The following is a 14,364-nucleotide window of genomic DNA, read 5'->3' as shown; positions in this document are numbered from 1 at the left end:
TTATCCATTGTTTACTGTACAAATGTAGAAAGGTATCGGGTAATTTTATTTTCATGCGACGATGACGATGAAGAGACGAGAAGGATGTAGCCAACTTTTTATTTTGTTCTTAGAATAATTCTACATATTTTCATATTGCGCCCTACTAGTATTAGGTGAGTGCATCATAAATCCTTACTAGTATTATTAAACCTAATTTTGATTTCTCAAATTGGTAATTTCAATACAAGCAAAAGGGTCGCCGCGCCGCGTATAATGACGAAAATACCCCTTACCCATTCGTTAGGTAGAGGGGCTTTTCGTCAATCCACGTCAATAGTAATAAAATATAGCTTAAATCCATTATCCATTCTTAATCAAAGTCCATGTCAGCAATCGACGCTGAGTCGTCAAATCGGAGAAGAAAACGCCATGCATCACCAAAAACACAAATTGACGAATACGATTCCCGATTCCGGTTTTTTTCTTCTTCTCTCCTCGTTTCAATTCCATTTTCTGTGGGCTTCGTGATCGGGATTTGTTTATTTTCGATCGAACCCAGATACCGAGATTGGATTTTTTTTAATCGCATTGTGTTTGTTCTTCTGTATCCACTGGAATAATGCTTTTGTGACGTTTCCACTTCGAGGTATGGATTTTGATGCTCTTGTTTCTGGGGAATCTGTTTCTTCTCTTCTTTCTGTTGTTTTGATTTGGATTTTCGATTCTGTGGGTTTTTTCCCATGGAAATGGGCGCTTGGATGTTTATTGGGCCAAATGTATATCGTTTTGTCGAGAATCTGCTGGTGGGTCTTCTTACTGGATTTTTATTTGTTCCCGAAGAATCTGTCCTTTTTTTGTACTCTTCATTTTCTTTCGAGTTTAATACGTTTTTCTTTTGGAAAATGGGTGAATTTTGCAGTTAGGTTAGGGTAGGTTGAGGAATTGCGAACTGTTGTCTCTCGTTTTCCATTATGATCTGGATCCACTAAACTGATTGGAAGTGTTTAATTGACGATTGAAGGCGAAGGAATTTGAGGTCGGGTGAGTACTTTTTTAATAAGAATTGAGCATTTCCTTGAGATACATACAATTCCTTATGCTTTGAACTATGAAGATCTATCTTGTGTTTGATTTCTTTATGGGAGGAGTGGTGTTAAATTTCTGTTAATTTACCTGTCTGGCTCATTAGTCGAGAGTCTGGGTTCTCAAATCTGGATCAATGGTCTGAATTTTCATAGACCACGACGATAAATTGTGGTGATGTTTGATTTTTACAAGGAAAATTGTGGAAGCTCTTTGTGTTTCTTGACAAAAAAGGGACAATGATGATTCAGTTGTATGCATTTTATATCATCGAAATGGATAAGGGAAAAATTGTCTCGTCTGCACTATGATGCAAGAAACAGGTTTAAATCTTTCAGTTCAAGAGACAAGGGTTATAAATAATTAAATATGTATTGGCTTAGTTCATACTTTAGACTAGGGAAGCAAGGAAAATCTGAGGATCCTGAAACTTTCACGGTTCATGATTTGAAAATTTCTCTTAGAGGTCACAGGGTTACTTAAGAAATTTGTTTATAAACTCGGCATCTCTGCCTATGTTTGGAAAGTGGCGCTTCATGTGGCTCACTGGAGTATGCTCTCTGTTATGAGACATTTGAGAGGAGAAATACCAGAGTGTTTGGGGGGGTGGTGGTCAATAAGGATCCAACTTCTAAGTAATCTTTCGTTTTCCGTGAAGTTTCATTTTATCTTTAGATTTCATTTTTGAAGGCTTTTTGTAACTAAATGCTTGGTAACATTATTGTCAGTTGGAACTCATTTCTTTAGAGGATCGTCTGTGGAGTGGTTTCTTTTGTATGCCTTTGTTCTTTCTCAATAAAAGAAATCATTTCTGTTAAAAAACTTATTTGCAATATGTTCTCCTTCTCCTATTGAAAATTAGGTCCTGATTTAAACTCAATTGTTAACTGGATTCATAATGGATATAACCGCTTTACAACTTCAGACAAATTTCACATGTATTATGTTATGTATGTGTCTTCACAAATTTTTTTCACTACAGCTGACCACCAGGCACCAACTAGTTTCTTTGCCAGTTTTATTCTGTGAAGCAGTTCAAATAAGAAGTTCACCGATTTTTGTTTTGGGACAAGTTCTGATGGCTCAACTAGATTGTGGGTTTCATTTGTGAAACTAGGCGATTGTTTTAATTGCAGCATATATGAAACTTGTGGTGAGAATATTTGTTGAAATTTTGTGAATATTGATTTCTATTGTCAGTTGAAATGGTTTTCAGCATGTCTTTTTGTTTCTGATTCCAGGCTCCAGAGGATAAAAAAAGTGTATATGAATGTATGTATTGCACACACATGCTAAGTACTGGTTGTTCTCTGAAGATAGGGATAATTATTATGTCAGAACTTTCTGTTCTTTTTAGTAAGAGTACTGCTTGTTGGGCTTCTAAAAGAAATACTTGCTTCATCGTTGCAGGAAGGATTGAATCTACTGCTTCAGAGAAGATGGAGATGAATAAAAAAAGTTCTCATTCAAAAGAGAAACCGACTATGGGCCGTTCTTCATCTTCTAGTGAAGTGAAAAAGCCTGCTGAAAAAGACTTGAGCTCCCCACGTTTGTTAATCAGGGTAAGCAAGCATCTATTGAATTTGATAGGGATAAGCCACCTGTTTGTTAGTTTTTGGGGATTAGTATTTCTTTTGTGCTTGTATCATGTTTCCTATAACTGATGACCCCGTGGAGCTTGGAAGTTTGGAATAAATGCTCGAAGAGAAAAAGAAGACGCACAACTCGTTGTTTGGTTCTGTTCATGTGAATTGTTTTGAGGTTCTCTATTGCAATTTGTGTTTTCAGTTAATTTAGATGCTCCAATTTTACTCCCTCACTTGGGTAGCTCTGTGGTGGACTTGTATTTTCGCCATTTTGTTTGTGGGGGTATTTAGCTGGAGAGGAACAATATAAGATCTAAGAGAGATTGAGGGATTTAGAGGTGAGCATTGGGAGTTCCGTTAATACTTATTATTATTGTTTCTAATTTCCAGCTTGATCATTCTTTTAGATTGGAGTCCTTTCTTATAATTAGGGTTGGGGATTCTTTTGATGGGCTTGTTTGTTATATGCCCTTATATGTTTCCACATTTCTCCATGGAATCTCTGTTTCTTTAAAAATAATAAAAAATCCCAGTTTAATCTTAGAAGGTGTTGATATTGTTACACTTGCTTTCTTAACTGCGAAATGAAATGGTGACGGAATCATTGAATTGATCTGAGTTTTCTGAATTTGGTAAATGCGCGTGAATGCTAAAGGTGGAAGTCAGGCAAAACTGAAAGAAAGACTGAGGAAAATGGACCAGTAGTTATGGTTGGAGAAAGGAAGAGGTTTTGTGAGGGAATATGGAAATCTCAACACTGTATACTTTTATGTTTAATGGATTGAATTATTCAGACGACAAACCATGTTGCAAATATTGGTCTATCACTAATATACTATAAGAGTCTATTAACAATAGAAGTCTCACCGATAGAAATTGCTATATTTACAAATTTTTAAAATTGTTGCTATATACTAAGTATTATTCCTAAAATGGCTACTTATTATAGTCATCCAACTAAAGTAGAACATCTGGATGGGCTAGTAGGATATATCGGCCAAGTCCCAGCCCAAATAGATATTAGGAAGTTGGTTGATTCATGCGACAGCTGTACTTCTGACATCTAAATGTTCGTGTCCTTTTAAGGAATTTTTGTTTCTTCAAGCTTAGATTTCTTAAAATAGTGACGGTAACTTTTTCATCATTATGTTTGGTTTAAATATATATTCCCTGATCATAATAACCCACGTCTTTTTTTGTAGCTGCAATTTGTTGGCACGAGAGTAGAAAGAAGTGGGTCGATAAAAATTCTCAACAACAACAAAGAATGGAAAGGGAATCAATGATAAGGTGATATCTCAGTTGCAGAATAGTTTATCGTTCCATGTCATGCTTTTGCTTGCGAGTAGTTTAGTTGATAGAATCTGAAAGGAAGCTCATAATCATAATAAAATGGAGATTTCTGCACGTACAGTGAAAGTTGAACAAGAAATCTTACTGTGGTTATGAAGTTCAACGAAACACTAAAATAGTATTAAAGTGAACCCAGAAAAATAACAGCAAATTACTAACTTGAGCGTATAGAATTTAGGATCAAACCATGTCTGAATATATTACTAACTTGAGCGTATAGAATTTAAGCAAACCTTTTTAAAATGTCAAGGTACAAATTACTATGGGCACCCCAATGAAATTAGATAAATGGTTGAAATAAAAAAAATGTCCAGTAGTTCTTGAGTCATTAACTCTTTGGTGGGAGTAACTCTATTAGATAACATGGGGTTCTGTTAGGATCCCTCCTAACAAGAGCACTCAAGAACACAAAGAACAAACAAAAACACTAAATATAGAAATATATATTACCATATCAATGAAAAACTACAATATACCTCAGCACACTGTAAAGGTTGAGAATCGTCTCCCAAATTTTCCAAAGAAAATCCCGTAAAATTCTTCACACCCTTTGCCCTCAACCCACTCCCCCTGTTTATTACTAAAAGTCCTAAAAAACTCACTGTCTGATATGCTCATTCTAATAAGTAATAATCATACTAATATTCTCATAATAATCCTATTATTTTCCAAACTAGGGGCCTCACCAATTCCATCTCAAAAACTAATTGGTGATGGGAAGAGTAGCTCATCTATTTTTATAAAAATTGTAAGGCTTATTTTTTAATGTGGGATTATTCATGTGCTGCCTCAAGATGATGCCTCTTTGGGTACACCACTCTTGAATCATGTCCCAATTTTTGCTTTTTAGACTGGACTCAAACACTATAATAAATAATTTGAGGTTTCATCCATCTTGAGCTCTCTTGATTTTTTTAATGTGGTATCTTCCACAAACTTGTCCATAACCATATACCATAAATGATAAGAAACCCTTGGACATTGGATCTAAGAACCATGTTAAACAACAAGACTAGAAAGAACACAACCCCAGCAGCCACAAAATCATTTTGATTTCAACCCCTAAGAAATGCTAGATTCAAGTTACTTAGATGATCTAAGAAACCAAGGATCGGACAAAGTTTTGAAACTTCCATCAACCCTTGATCTTTGAAGCACTCCACAAACAAGACGGATCAATCCTCACTTGAATGCTCCAAATATTCATGCATTCTATCACAAGAACACACAAGAACAAAATTTTACATTTTAGAGTTTTTAGATTTCATCCCAAATTCTTCTTTAAATGTGGAAACTACAACTCTGTTTATACTAATTAAAATATGAAATGAAAGGTCACAACATTTAATTTTATATCCTTTCAACTACCAAAATAAATGAAAAAACATAAATACATAATTCCTTAAACATTTAATTTTATGACTTTTGAGTTGCTCAAATAACTCTTCAACTTCCAAGCATGACACCTCTTCAACTTCTTCATTTGATTCAATTCTGATTTCTTGATTCATATCACCGTAAGTCCCCATGACTAACAAATTAAGATGATTTGTAATTCTGAGTAGCTGGGACTCATCATTGTAAGTGAGGCAACAGGTTTTGCATTGTAAATGAAAGCGGTTGTTTATTAAAAACAAAAAGTTCATGCTGATCTCATCTTTTCCATTCTTGAAGGAAGACACCTTTTCCATTCTTTAATGAACAAATATTTGATCTCATCTGTTGCTTTTCTTTACTTTCTCCCTTTCCAATAAAGAAATATTCAATATGAACATAATCTAAGTGATGAACTGTTCACTTTAAATTTGCAGCTGGTCAACAGCATATGAAGATCTGCTCTCCACTAACGATCCCTTCAGTGAGCCAATACCTCTTCCGGTAAGCTTCTGAAAAGTTCATGCTGTTTTGTTATTGGTGATATATAATTTTTCCTTCAACCACAAGCTTAAACTTTTGGGTGAATTGGTAGTTTAATATGGTATCAGAGTAGGTGTTCATGCCTCTGCATTGTCGTTTCCTCCCAATTTAAATCGATTTTCACTTGTTGGCCTTTCAAATATTTCAAGTCCACAAGTGAGAGGGAGTGTTGGTGATATATAATTAAAATTGCCTTCAACCACAAGCTTTAAGCTTTTTGGTAAATTGGTAGTTTAATAGTTATATATACACACTATATTAGTCCATATGCTTGCTCAATAAATTGCTCGTTGATTCTTCTGTTGCTGTTGCACGTGTTCCTGGTTCTGATATGATAGGTACATCATTAGGAGAAAGTTCTTGAGGTATTATGGATATCTTAGGCCCTATTTAGTAACCTTTTTTTTTTAAAAAAAAAGGTGTGCATGTTTTCTCCTAATTTGTTACTCATGGTTTTCATATTTCCCATATAAACATTTGAACAATGCTGCTAGCGAGAAAGATATTAAGTCAAATTCATGCCTGAAGAAGGGAAATTCATCCCTCGTTGAGAAAACTCTCTCCAAAGATCACAAGTTATATATTTTCAAATTGATGACAAAAAAATTCTTATTACAACCTTAAATTAGGTATTTGTAGTTTTAAGCCTTTACAAGAAAATAAGACAATTAACTAATTAATTCTAAAATACAGTATAAGCAATTAAACACTAATTATTTCTAAAATATTGTATAAACAATTAAAGACAATTAATTAATTCTAAAATATAGTATAAACAATTAAAAACTAATTAATTCTAAAATATTGTATAAACAATTAAACACCAGTTAATGTAAATTAACATACGAACTAAAATACATGTCCTATAGTACTCAATCCAATTTTTAAAAACAAAAACAAGTATTTGAAACCTATTTTTTTAGTTGTCGAATTTTGGTTTTGATTTGAAAACACTCCTAAAATGTAGACAACAAAACATTGAAACCAATGGATAAAAGTGTTATTTATAGACTTAATGTTCAAAAACAAAAAAATACATCATCAAATGGTTACCAATAAAGCCCTGATAAGCAAGCTAATGAGTTTGTTGAGAGAGTGTTTGGGAGATTTTGTCTGGTAAATAGAGTGGGTTAGAATGGACTAAGTTAGACATTTTGATTAGACAGACTTCAGTGGCATCCACACGAAAACACGAAAACACGAAAACTCGAAAAGGGAGGTTCCAGAGTTCTTGGGAGACTTATATAGCAGCACATATCTCTTATATAACTATATATTTTAGGTTCTATCGGTTGATTTTCGAACTATGTTTAACGTTTTTTGATGCTTGTGACGTGGCTGGCAGGAGATGGTAGATTTCTTGGTTGATATTTGGCATGATGAAGGGCTTTTCGACTTAGATAACTCAACACAAAAAATATTTAACTGTAGACAGGATCGGATACCATGATACCGGGTTTCATGATGTATTCATACTCCAAACTACTACTGGTTCTTCCATTTACTAATTCTATGAAGATTATATGATCTTACATTGTTGTGATCTATGTTCAAACTAACAAGTAATTCAGCATTGTATCATTGGCCTTCTTGTGGTGGGGGTAACATCCTGATATTTATGCAGCAGTTCAGGGTCATGGAAACTTATTTGGAGAATTGTTTTTAAAAATAATTTCATTTTCTTTCTTTTCTTTTCTTTTCAGAGTTGCTATTAATAACTCTGATGAAGCTTTTGTTTTTGTTTTTAAAATTTCAATGTATTAGTCTATGGTACATTCTATATGGTTAATGAATGGTATTGTGTATTCAGATTCAAGCATCTCATATTAACAAATCTGTGTTAAGATGCAAATGAATTTTGTAATTTTGGAACATGATATTTTTGCATATTTCATTATTTCTGTCTTTATTCACAAATTTCAATATTGAGTATTGACCAAGAATTAAGTGTAAATGAGTCAAGAACTATTACTTCTACGCTTAGTTAGAAAAGGTTTATATCTGTCATTGTTACTTGTTTCTTTATTCATTAGTTGTTATTACTCAATGATATATTTAGTCACCATCATTGCGTCACTTGTCTATATACACATGCACAGTATGAAACAACTGCCACCCTTAAGATCTTATATGCTCAGTGGACTTGTATCAAATATATTTACAAACTATAAACATAACATGGCCAAAAATGTTTCCAAAAATCTATTTATTTATTTATTATTATTTTTTTTATCAATGTTGAAAGTTGAAACTGATTTTAGAAAAACCTTAAAATTATTTACAATTAATTTTTCAATAATTTGTTAAAACATGCTTTAGCTATTTCTTTTCTTGTGGAATATAGGTATAAAAAATGGGAATATTTAGAGGGGTTTGGGAATACTATGATGAATGTGTTTTTTTTAGGATTTTTTCTTTTAAGTTTACGTATATTTACAAAAGGTCAAACATCTATTTACTAAATCATAATTATTTTAATATATTTTGGACTTATATAAAAGAAATTGTATAAGGGAGTATTATCATAACATGATATAGCAAATTTAACGGATTGTTTTAGAATTTTGTAAATATGGCAAAATGTTATATATAAAAATACTTTTCATATTAAATTTGTTATTATTCTTAACTACCCCTCAATAATTTATTTCTCTTCTTCTTTTTAATTGAATGCTCATTATTTATTTATTCTCTCTCACTTTTTAAGGTTCACAATTATTTATTTATTCTTATACGAAAAAAATTATTTGTTATTTCTGACTTAATCTTGATTTTAGAAATCAATAGTGCAATAATTGCAATATGAAATATAATGGTTGTTGATTAGAGTAATTTTAACTTCATTTATGATTTTTTTAAAAAACTTTTTCGATGTGTATTTTGAGTTGAATATGATTTCAAATGATTTTGCTTTATTTTTTTACATTGATTTTATTTTGGTTTTACTTTTGTTTTAGTTTTATATATCAGTATTGTGATATACTTATATTATATGTATTAGTTGATTGATATAATTTACTACGTGATTTTTTTTTTAAATTTTATGCAGTTCATTATAGTATTATTAAGTATATGAATAATATAACTAAATGTATCATTATCAAATATATCAACAATATATTGTTGAAGCATATTAGTAAAATGAATTATTATCAAGTATATGAATCAAGTTTACAAGTGTATATCAATAGTATATAAAGTGTATAAGTATAACTTCAAGCATATTAACTGTATTTAATCAATCAAATGTATAAGTGAAGAATACTAATTAAGTGTATCTGCAACGCATAGGGTGTATCAAACATATCATGTAGAACAAGCATGCCAAATTTGTTGAGTATACCAATGAAGCATAAAAAGTTTATTATATTAGTGGTATCAAGAAAAATCAAGTGTAATAAGGAGTGTATCAAGATGGTTCAGATGTGTATCAAAAGATATCGAGTGTATCAAAGAGTATTAGATGTATCAAATGTATCTATTAAATGTATCAGATGCATTAAGAAATATCAGATGTATCAGACGTGTACAAGTTGTATCAAACGTATATTAATAACGATGATATTTGTGATATTTTACCTCTTCATGTGTTATTTGGGCTTTGTTTTTGCATTTTCGCAAATGATAAAGTACGTGTGGTATGAAGTATTTGAGTTTTTTATAAATCAACGTAATAATTAATATTTTATATGTTTATTTTTGTGAAGAAGATATATATAATAATTTAGGACTTTTTAGAAAATTAAATATTAATTTGAATATGTTGGTAAGAAATTCAACAAGCATATGAACAATTTTAAAGAGAAATTCATAGGAACAATTTTGTAAATAATTTGAGTGGTTTCGAAAATGATTCATGGATAATAAATTCTACTTATGTCCCTTTTCTCTAAAATTATACTTCAACCATGAACCATCATTTCCAAACATGCATCTGGATTTCTAGAATTAAATACACAAATAAAATTGCATCTAAGTTAATTGCAGGTTTAGTGTTATTTTTTAATTTTGGATTTTTATCTATTTTTTCTATTGAGTTTTAATTGGAGATTTGACGTTATTTAAAAATTTAAAGTCACAACTCTTTTTTCTAAAATAATGTAGTTCCAAACAGGAATGAGAGTTGATTTGATCAATTTAGTATAGTAAATGAGTACAAACATTCCATTGGTATGTGGTTTAAGTTAATTTAAACCTCTGATTTATTTTTGAAAAAGACGCTGATTTGAATTTTTTCCAAATTGGTTTGGGTTTTTGGTTATACATACAAGGGCATAGAGGTAATTGAACCTCATTGCTTCGAACAGATAATTTAAAATGAAAAATTGATAACTTTAGACAAAAAGAGATAAAAGGAAAATTACCGATTCAATTTGAGTGCGGTTTACGCTAATCTAAGCCGTTAATTATAAAAGTGGGCCACACGTACGGCTAGGATCTATTTGACGTACGGTTAAGCCATACGAGTGAGAAATTCTCCAGCATTTCCCTTCCCTTCCCTCCCTCCCCTCCATTTCTATATACTCTCTTTTGAAATTAAGAGCTTCCATTTCATCTTCAGAGAGAAATTTGAGAGCCAACAAGAAATGAATGGTTCCATTTCTCTCTGTTTTTTGCTTTCTGTTTTGATTCTTTCTCCGCCTTCCTCTTTTGCTGGAATCTTCGATGATCCTCGTCTTCCTCCTTCCGATTTTCCTTCCGCTCAGGCCGAGAAGCTCATCAGAGAGCTCAATTTGTTTCCTAAATCCGATACCAATATCATCCATAGAAATATCCAAAATTCCTCTCTGCTCGCCGCCGGAGAGAAGAAAATCGTTGAGAGGCGGTTGAGATTCCCTCTCTTTGATGATTCTGGGGTTTCTTTGGAGGAATTGGGCCATCATGCTGGATATTACAAGATCGAGCATTCTCATGCTGCCAGGTGAGCCCTTTGAAACCCTAAGATTTTGGCTTTTTACGTGCTCTGCTTGGATACTGCATGTTTAATTTTCTATGCTCGGTATCTCAATGAATTACTGTTAATGAGTAGTGTGATTCTTTTAATGATATATATATAGTTCATTTTCTTGCAACGTTTTGATCCATGAAGAGGATTTTCTGCAGAACTCTTTGGTTTTTTTTTTCCTTCTCGCGAGTTTACAAACTGAACGTGTTGGTATAGAAGGGTCGATGTTGATGCAGATAGTGGATATTATAATTAATCATTATAATCTATGTTTTGATTTAATTACAATTCCTAGTTAATTTCAATTTATTGATTTGGACCCTTTTTCTCGTACGAATATAGATTGATTATTTTGTTCAAGCTACCCTATCTCGGTTATTAATCTTGCGATTCTATAGTAAAATGGGCTGTGTGCTTAGAGTTCTAACTGTTCACTTTTTGTGTAGGTTGTTCTACTTTTTCTTTGAGTCCCGCAACAGAAAATCAGATCCTGTCGTTATCTGGTTAACTGGAGGCCCAGGATGCAGTAGTGAATTGGCTATGTTTTACGAAAATGGTCCTTTTAAAATTACTAAGAACTTGTCTCTTGTTTGGAATGAATATGGTTGGGATAAGGTAGATTTACTATTTTTTTCTTTCTTTGGTTGGATATGATTTTTATTTGTTCAGGATCTAGCAGAGCACTTGGCAAACTGTTTGTTGATTTCATCTTATATATGCAATTTACTGAGTTTCACTTGCTGTAAGAGAAAGGTGTTAAAAAATTTCTTCGGTTGCTGCAGGTTTCAAATCTTCTGTACGTAGACCAACCGTTGGGACTGGTTTTAGCTATAGCTCTGATAGACAAGATATTCGTCACGATGAAAATGGTGTTAGCAATGACCTTTATGACCTTTTACAGGTAATTTTCCTTTGTTTAGCTACTGTTATCACTCATTGATTTTGGTGTGAGGTTTGTCTTGAATGTTATCGATATTGGTTTCACGAGTTGTGTAACTTCGAATCTTTGTTTCACTCGCTGTGGAGGAATGTGTAGATATTAAAATTTGTTTGACAAATTTTTTAAGACTCTTAATGATATAACCTCTGGATTTTCTTCAAATCAGACTTTCTTTGATGAACATCCTGACCTTGTGAGAATGACTTCTTCATAACCGGAGAATCTTATGCTGGACATTATATTCCTGCTTTGGCTTCTCGGATTCATCAGGGAAACAAAGCTAAAGAAGGAACTCATATAAACCTTAAAGTATGGCTATTGTGTCTTAGAATTATAGCATAAATATATAAAATATTGTTCTAGCAACTTGATCCATCTTTAAATACGTTGTCCAGGGATTTGCTATTGGCAATGGGCTTACTGATCCTGCTATCCAATACAAAACCTACCCAGATTATGCATTGGACATGGGCATAATTACAAAGTCCCAACATCGTCGTATTAATTTGTTGGTACCACCATGTGAACTGGCAATAGGTGCTTGTGGTGCGTATATTTTTTATTTTGGCATGTGATATTCCTCCCTCTTGCCTCTAGCTTGTAATGGCTTCTGCTGATATTTTTGTTTAATATGCCTTCCTTTTCCAGGTACTGATGGCACACTTTCTTGCATGACTTCTTATTATGTTTGCAATGCCATTTTTACCAGCATCATGCTCCATGCCGGTGATATGAATGTAAGATGCTACTTTTCTTTCTGATCAATAGCATTAAGGTCTTAAATTAACGATACTTCTGATGACTTATTGTTTGATCTCTGAAATAATTGTTATAGATAACATACGAGGTGGAAGCAATTAACACACTATATCTATCAGTCTAATCTAAATGCCCTTTCAAGACAGAAAAAATGTCTAAATAACCTTGATGAAAAATGGGAATCGTGCATATGCAAAAGGTTTTTGTAGATTTTTGACGTTGGGAAGCAATTAACATTACTCTTCTTCAGCATTATGACATTAGGAAAAAGTGTGAAGGGAGCCTTTGCTACGACTTCTCAAATATGGAGAAATTCTTGAACCAACAATCTGTTAGGGAAGCCCTTGGCGTTGGGGATATAGAATTTGTTTCATGCAGTCCTACTGTCTATAAGGCTATGCTGGTGGACTGGATGAGGAATTCTGAAGTGGGCATACCTGCTCTACTCGAGGATGGATCAAGATGCTTGTATACGCAGGCGAATATGATTTGATCTGCAATTGGCTAGGTAGGTATTCTTCAAATATGATATTAGATCTTATTCATGGACAAATAGTTTAATCTATGATGCCCATCATTTGCATGTTTTTATAGATTTGAGTATGGTTGTATATGGACAGGCAATTCAAGGTGGGTGCATGCAATGCAATGGTCCGGTAAGGAGGAGTTCGTGGCTTCTCCTAAGGTCCCCTTCTTGGTTGATGGTTCAGAAGCAGGCTTGCTTAAAAGACATGGCCCCCTCAGTTTTCTCAAGGTTCCTCTCTCTCTCACACACATTTTCATGAGCACATGTTAGTATGTTTTCATGGAATTTGTTAACATGGGTTTTGAGATTCAAAACTTAAAAGTACTTAGGTCACTTGCCTAGAAATTAACCCCTATGAGTTTCCTTAACACCAAAATGTTGTAAGGTCCGATGAGTTCCCGTGAGATTAGTTAAGGTGCACATAAGCTACCTCAAACACGAGTGGATATCAAAAGAAGAAAAAGGTACTTGTGTTCTAGTTGAGGCTATTTGTTAGGGTCAAAAGGCAATTAGTTAGGGAGTTAGTTAGCGTATTTGGTCAAAAATAGAGATTGGGAGAGAATTGAGGGAAGGTGGACAATTGGGCCTAGTGTTAGCATACTGAAGAGGGAGATTTGTACTTAGTTTGACTTGTAGTTCCTCTATAATTCAATAAATTTCAAATCTTAATCTACTTAGAAGGTATTCTTATGTAAAAAATTAATTGTCGTATTAGTTTTTATACGATTGAGAGTATAGGACCTTAGTTGTGCTTATGCTATTCAACACAACAGGTTCATGATGCGGGGCACATGGTCCCCATGGATCAGCCCAAAGCTGCATTAGAGATGCTGAAGAGGTGGACTCGGGGCACACTCTATGAAAAATCATCTAATCCGCAAATCTTGGTCGCGGATATGTGATTCGGGCAACAATACAGCAGTGTTCGCCCTAGTGGACATTTGTTATCCCAAGTATGTAGATATCTTCGTATCTTTCCGGATATGTTTAAATCTCATGTCCACACAGTTTTAATTTTAAACTTCATATGAAAACTAAATAGCTTTCGATCTTACCTTTTCCCTTTTTAGTTTCGTCATCATTTTTTTTTTCATCTTTCTACCTAACTGAGTTGTCAAATAATCCTAGGAAAGAACATACTTTTTAACTTTGAAGTAGGGTGGCCATGGGTCAAGTAACCCGACTATTCGGGTTGTAAATTCTTTTTTAACCCAAAAAACCATCTTTGTTAAATAGTCATCTAATCATTTCTTTTTGATTTACAATAAAAGGT

At 33.2% G+C, this 14,364-nt stretch overlaps 2 protein-coding genes and 1 long non-coding RNA gene across 3 annotated transcripts; all 3 read left to right on the top strand.

Moving 5' to 3' along the window:
• The first annotated feature begins 474 nt into the window (after window positions 1-474).
• On the top strand, window positions 475-2,187 carry LOC116402254. The gene is made up of 3 exons (XR_004214760.1): window positions 475-628; window positions 902-1,023; window positions 2,048-2,187. It is a non-coding gene; the product is annotated as an uncharacterized LOC116402254 (long non-coding RNA).
• A 1,396-nt stretch (window positions 2,188-3,583) lies between these two features.
• LOC101206806 (hypothetical protein) lies at window positions 3,584-7,740 on the top strand. The gene is made up of 4 exons (XM_031881180.1): window positions 3,584-3,701; window positions 3,854-3,941; window positions 5,816-5,882; window positions 7,267-7,740. Exons 1-4 carry the CDS (start codon window positions 3,584-3,586, stop codon window positions 7,369-7,371), a joined length of 378 nt encoding a protein of 125 aa, XP_031737040.1. The 3' UTR covers window positions 7,372-7,740.
• Window positions 7,741-10,400: 2,660 nt separating this feature from the next.
• Window positions 10,401-14,152, top strand: LOC116402232 (serine carboxypeptidase-like). The gene is given in 12 exon segments (XM_031881484.1): window positions 10,401-10,842; window positions 11,313-11,481; window positions 11,649-11,676; window positions 11,679-11,767; window positions 11,973-11,997; window positions 12,000-12,115; window positions 12,202-12,352; window positions 12,455-12,543; window positions 12,816-13,020; window positions 13,023-13,073; window positions 13,186-13,319; window positions 13,865-14,152. Coding segments are annotated over 12 exon segments (1,521 nt in total). The 5' UTR covers window positions 10,401-10,507; the 3' UTR covers window positions 13,994-14,152.
• The last annotated feature ends 212 nt before the right edge of the window (window positions 14,153-14,364 follow it).

This window comes from Cucumis sativus, chromosome 2 (assembly GCF_000004075.3).
Source record: "Cucumis sativus cultivar 9930 chromosome 2, Cucumber_9930_V3, whole genome shotgun sequence".
Taxonomy (NCBI): Eukaryota; Viridiplantae; Streptophyta; class Magnoliopsida; order Cucurbitales; family Cucurbitaceae; genus Cucumis; species Cucumis sativus.
This window is presented reverse-complemented; position numbering and strand designations above follow the sequence as displayed.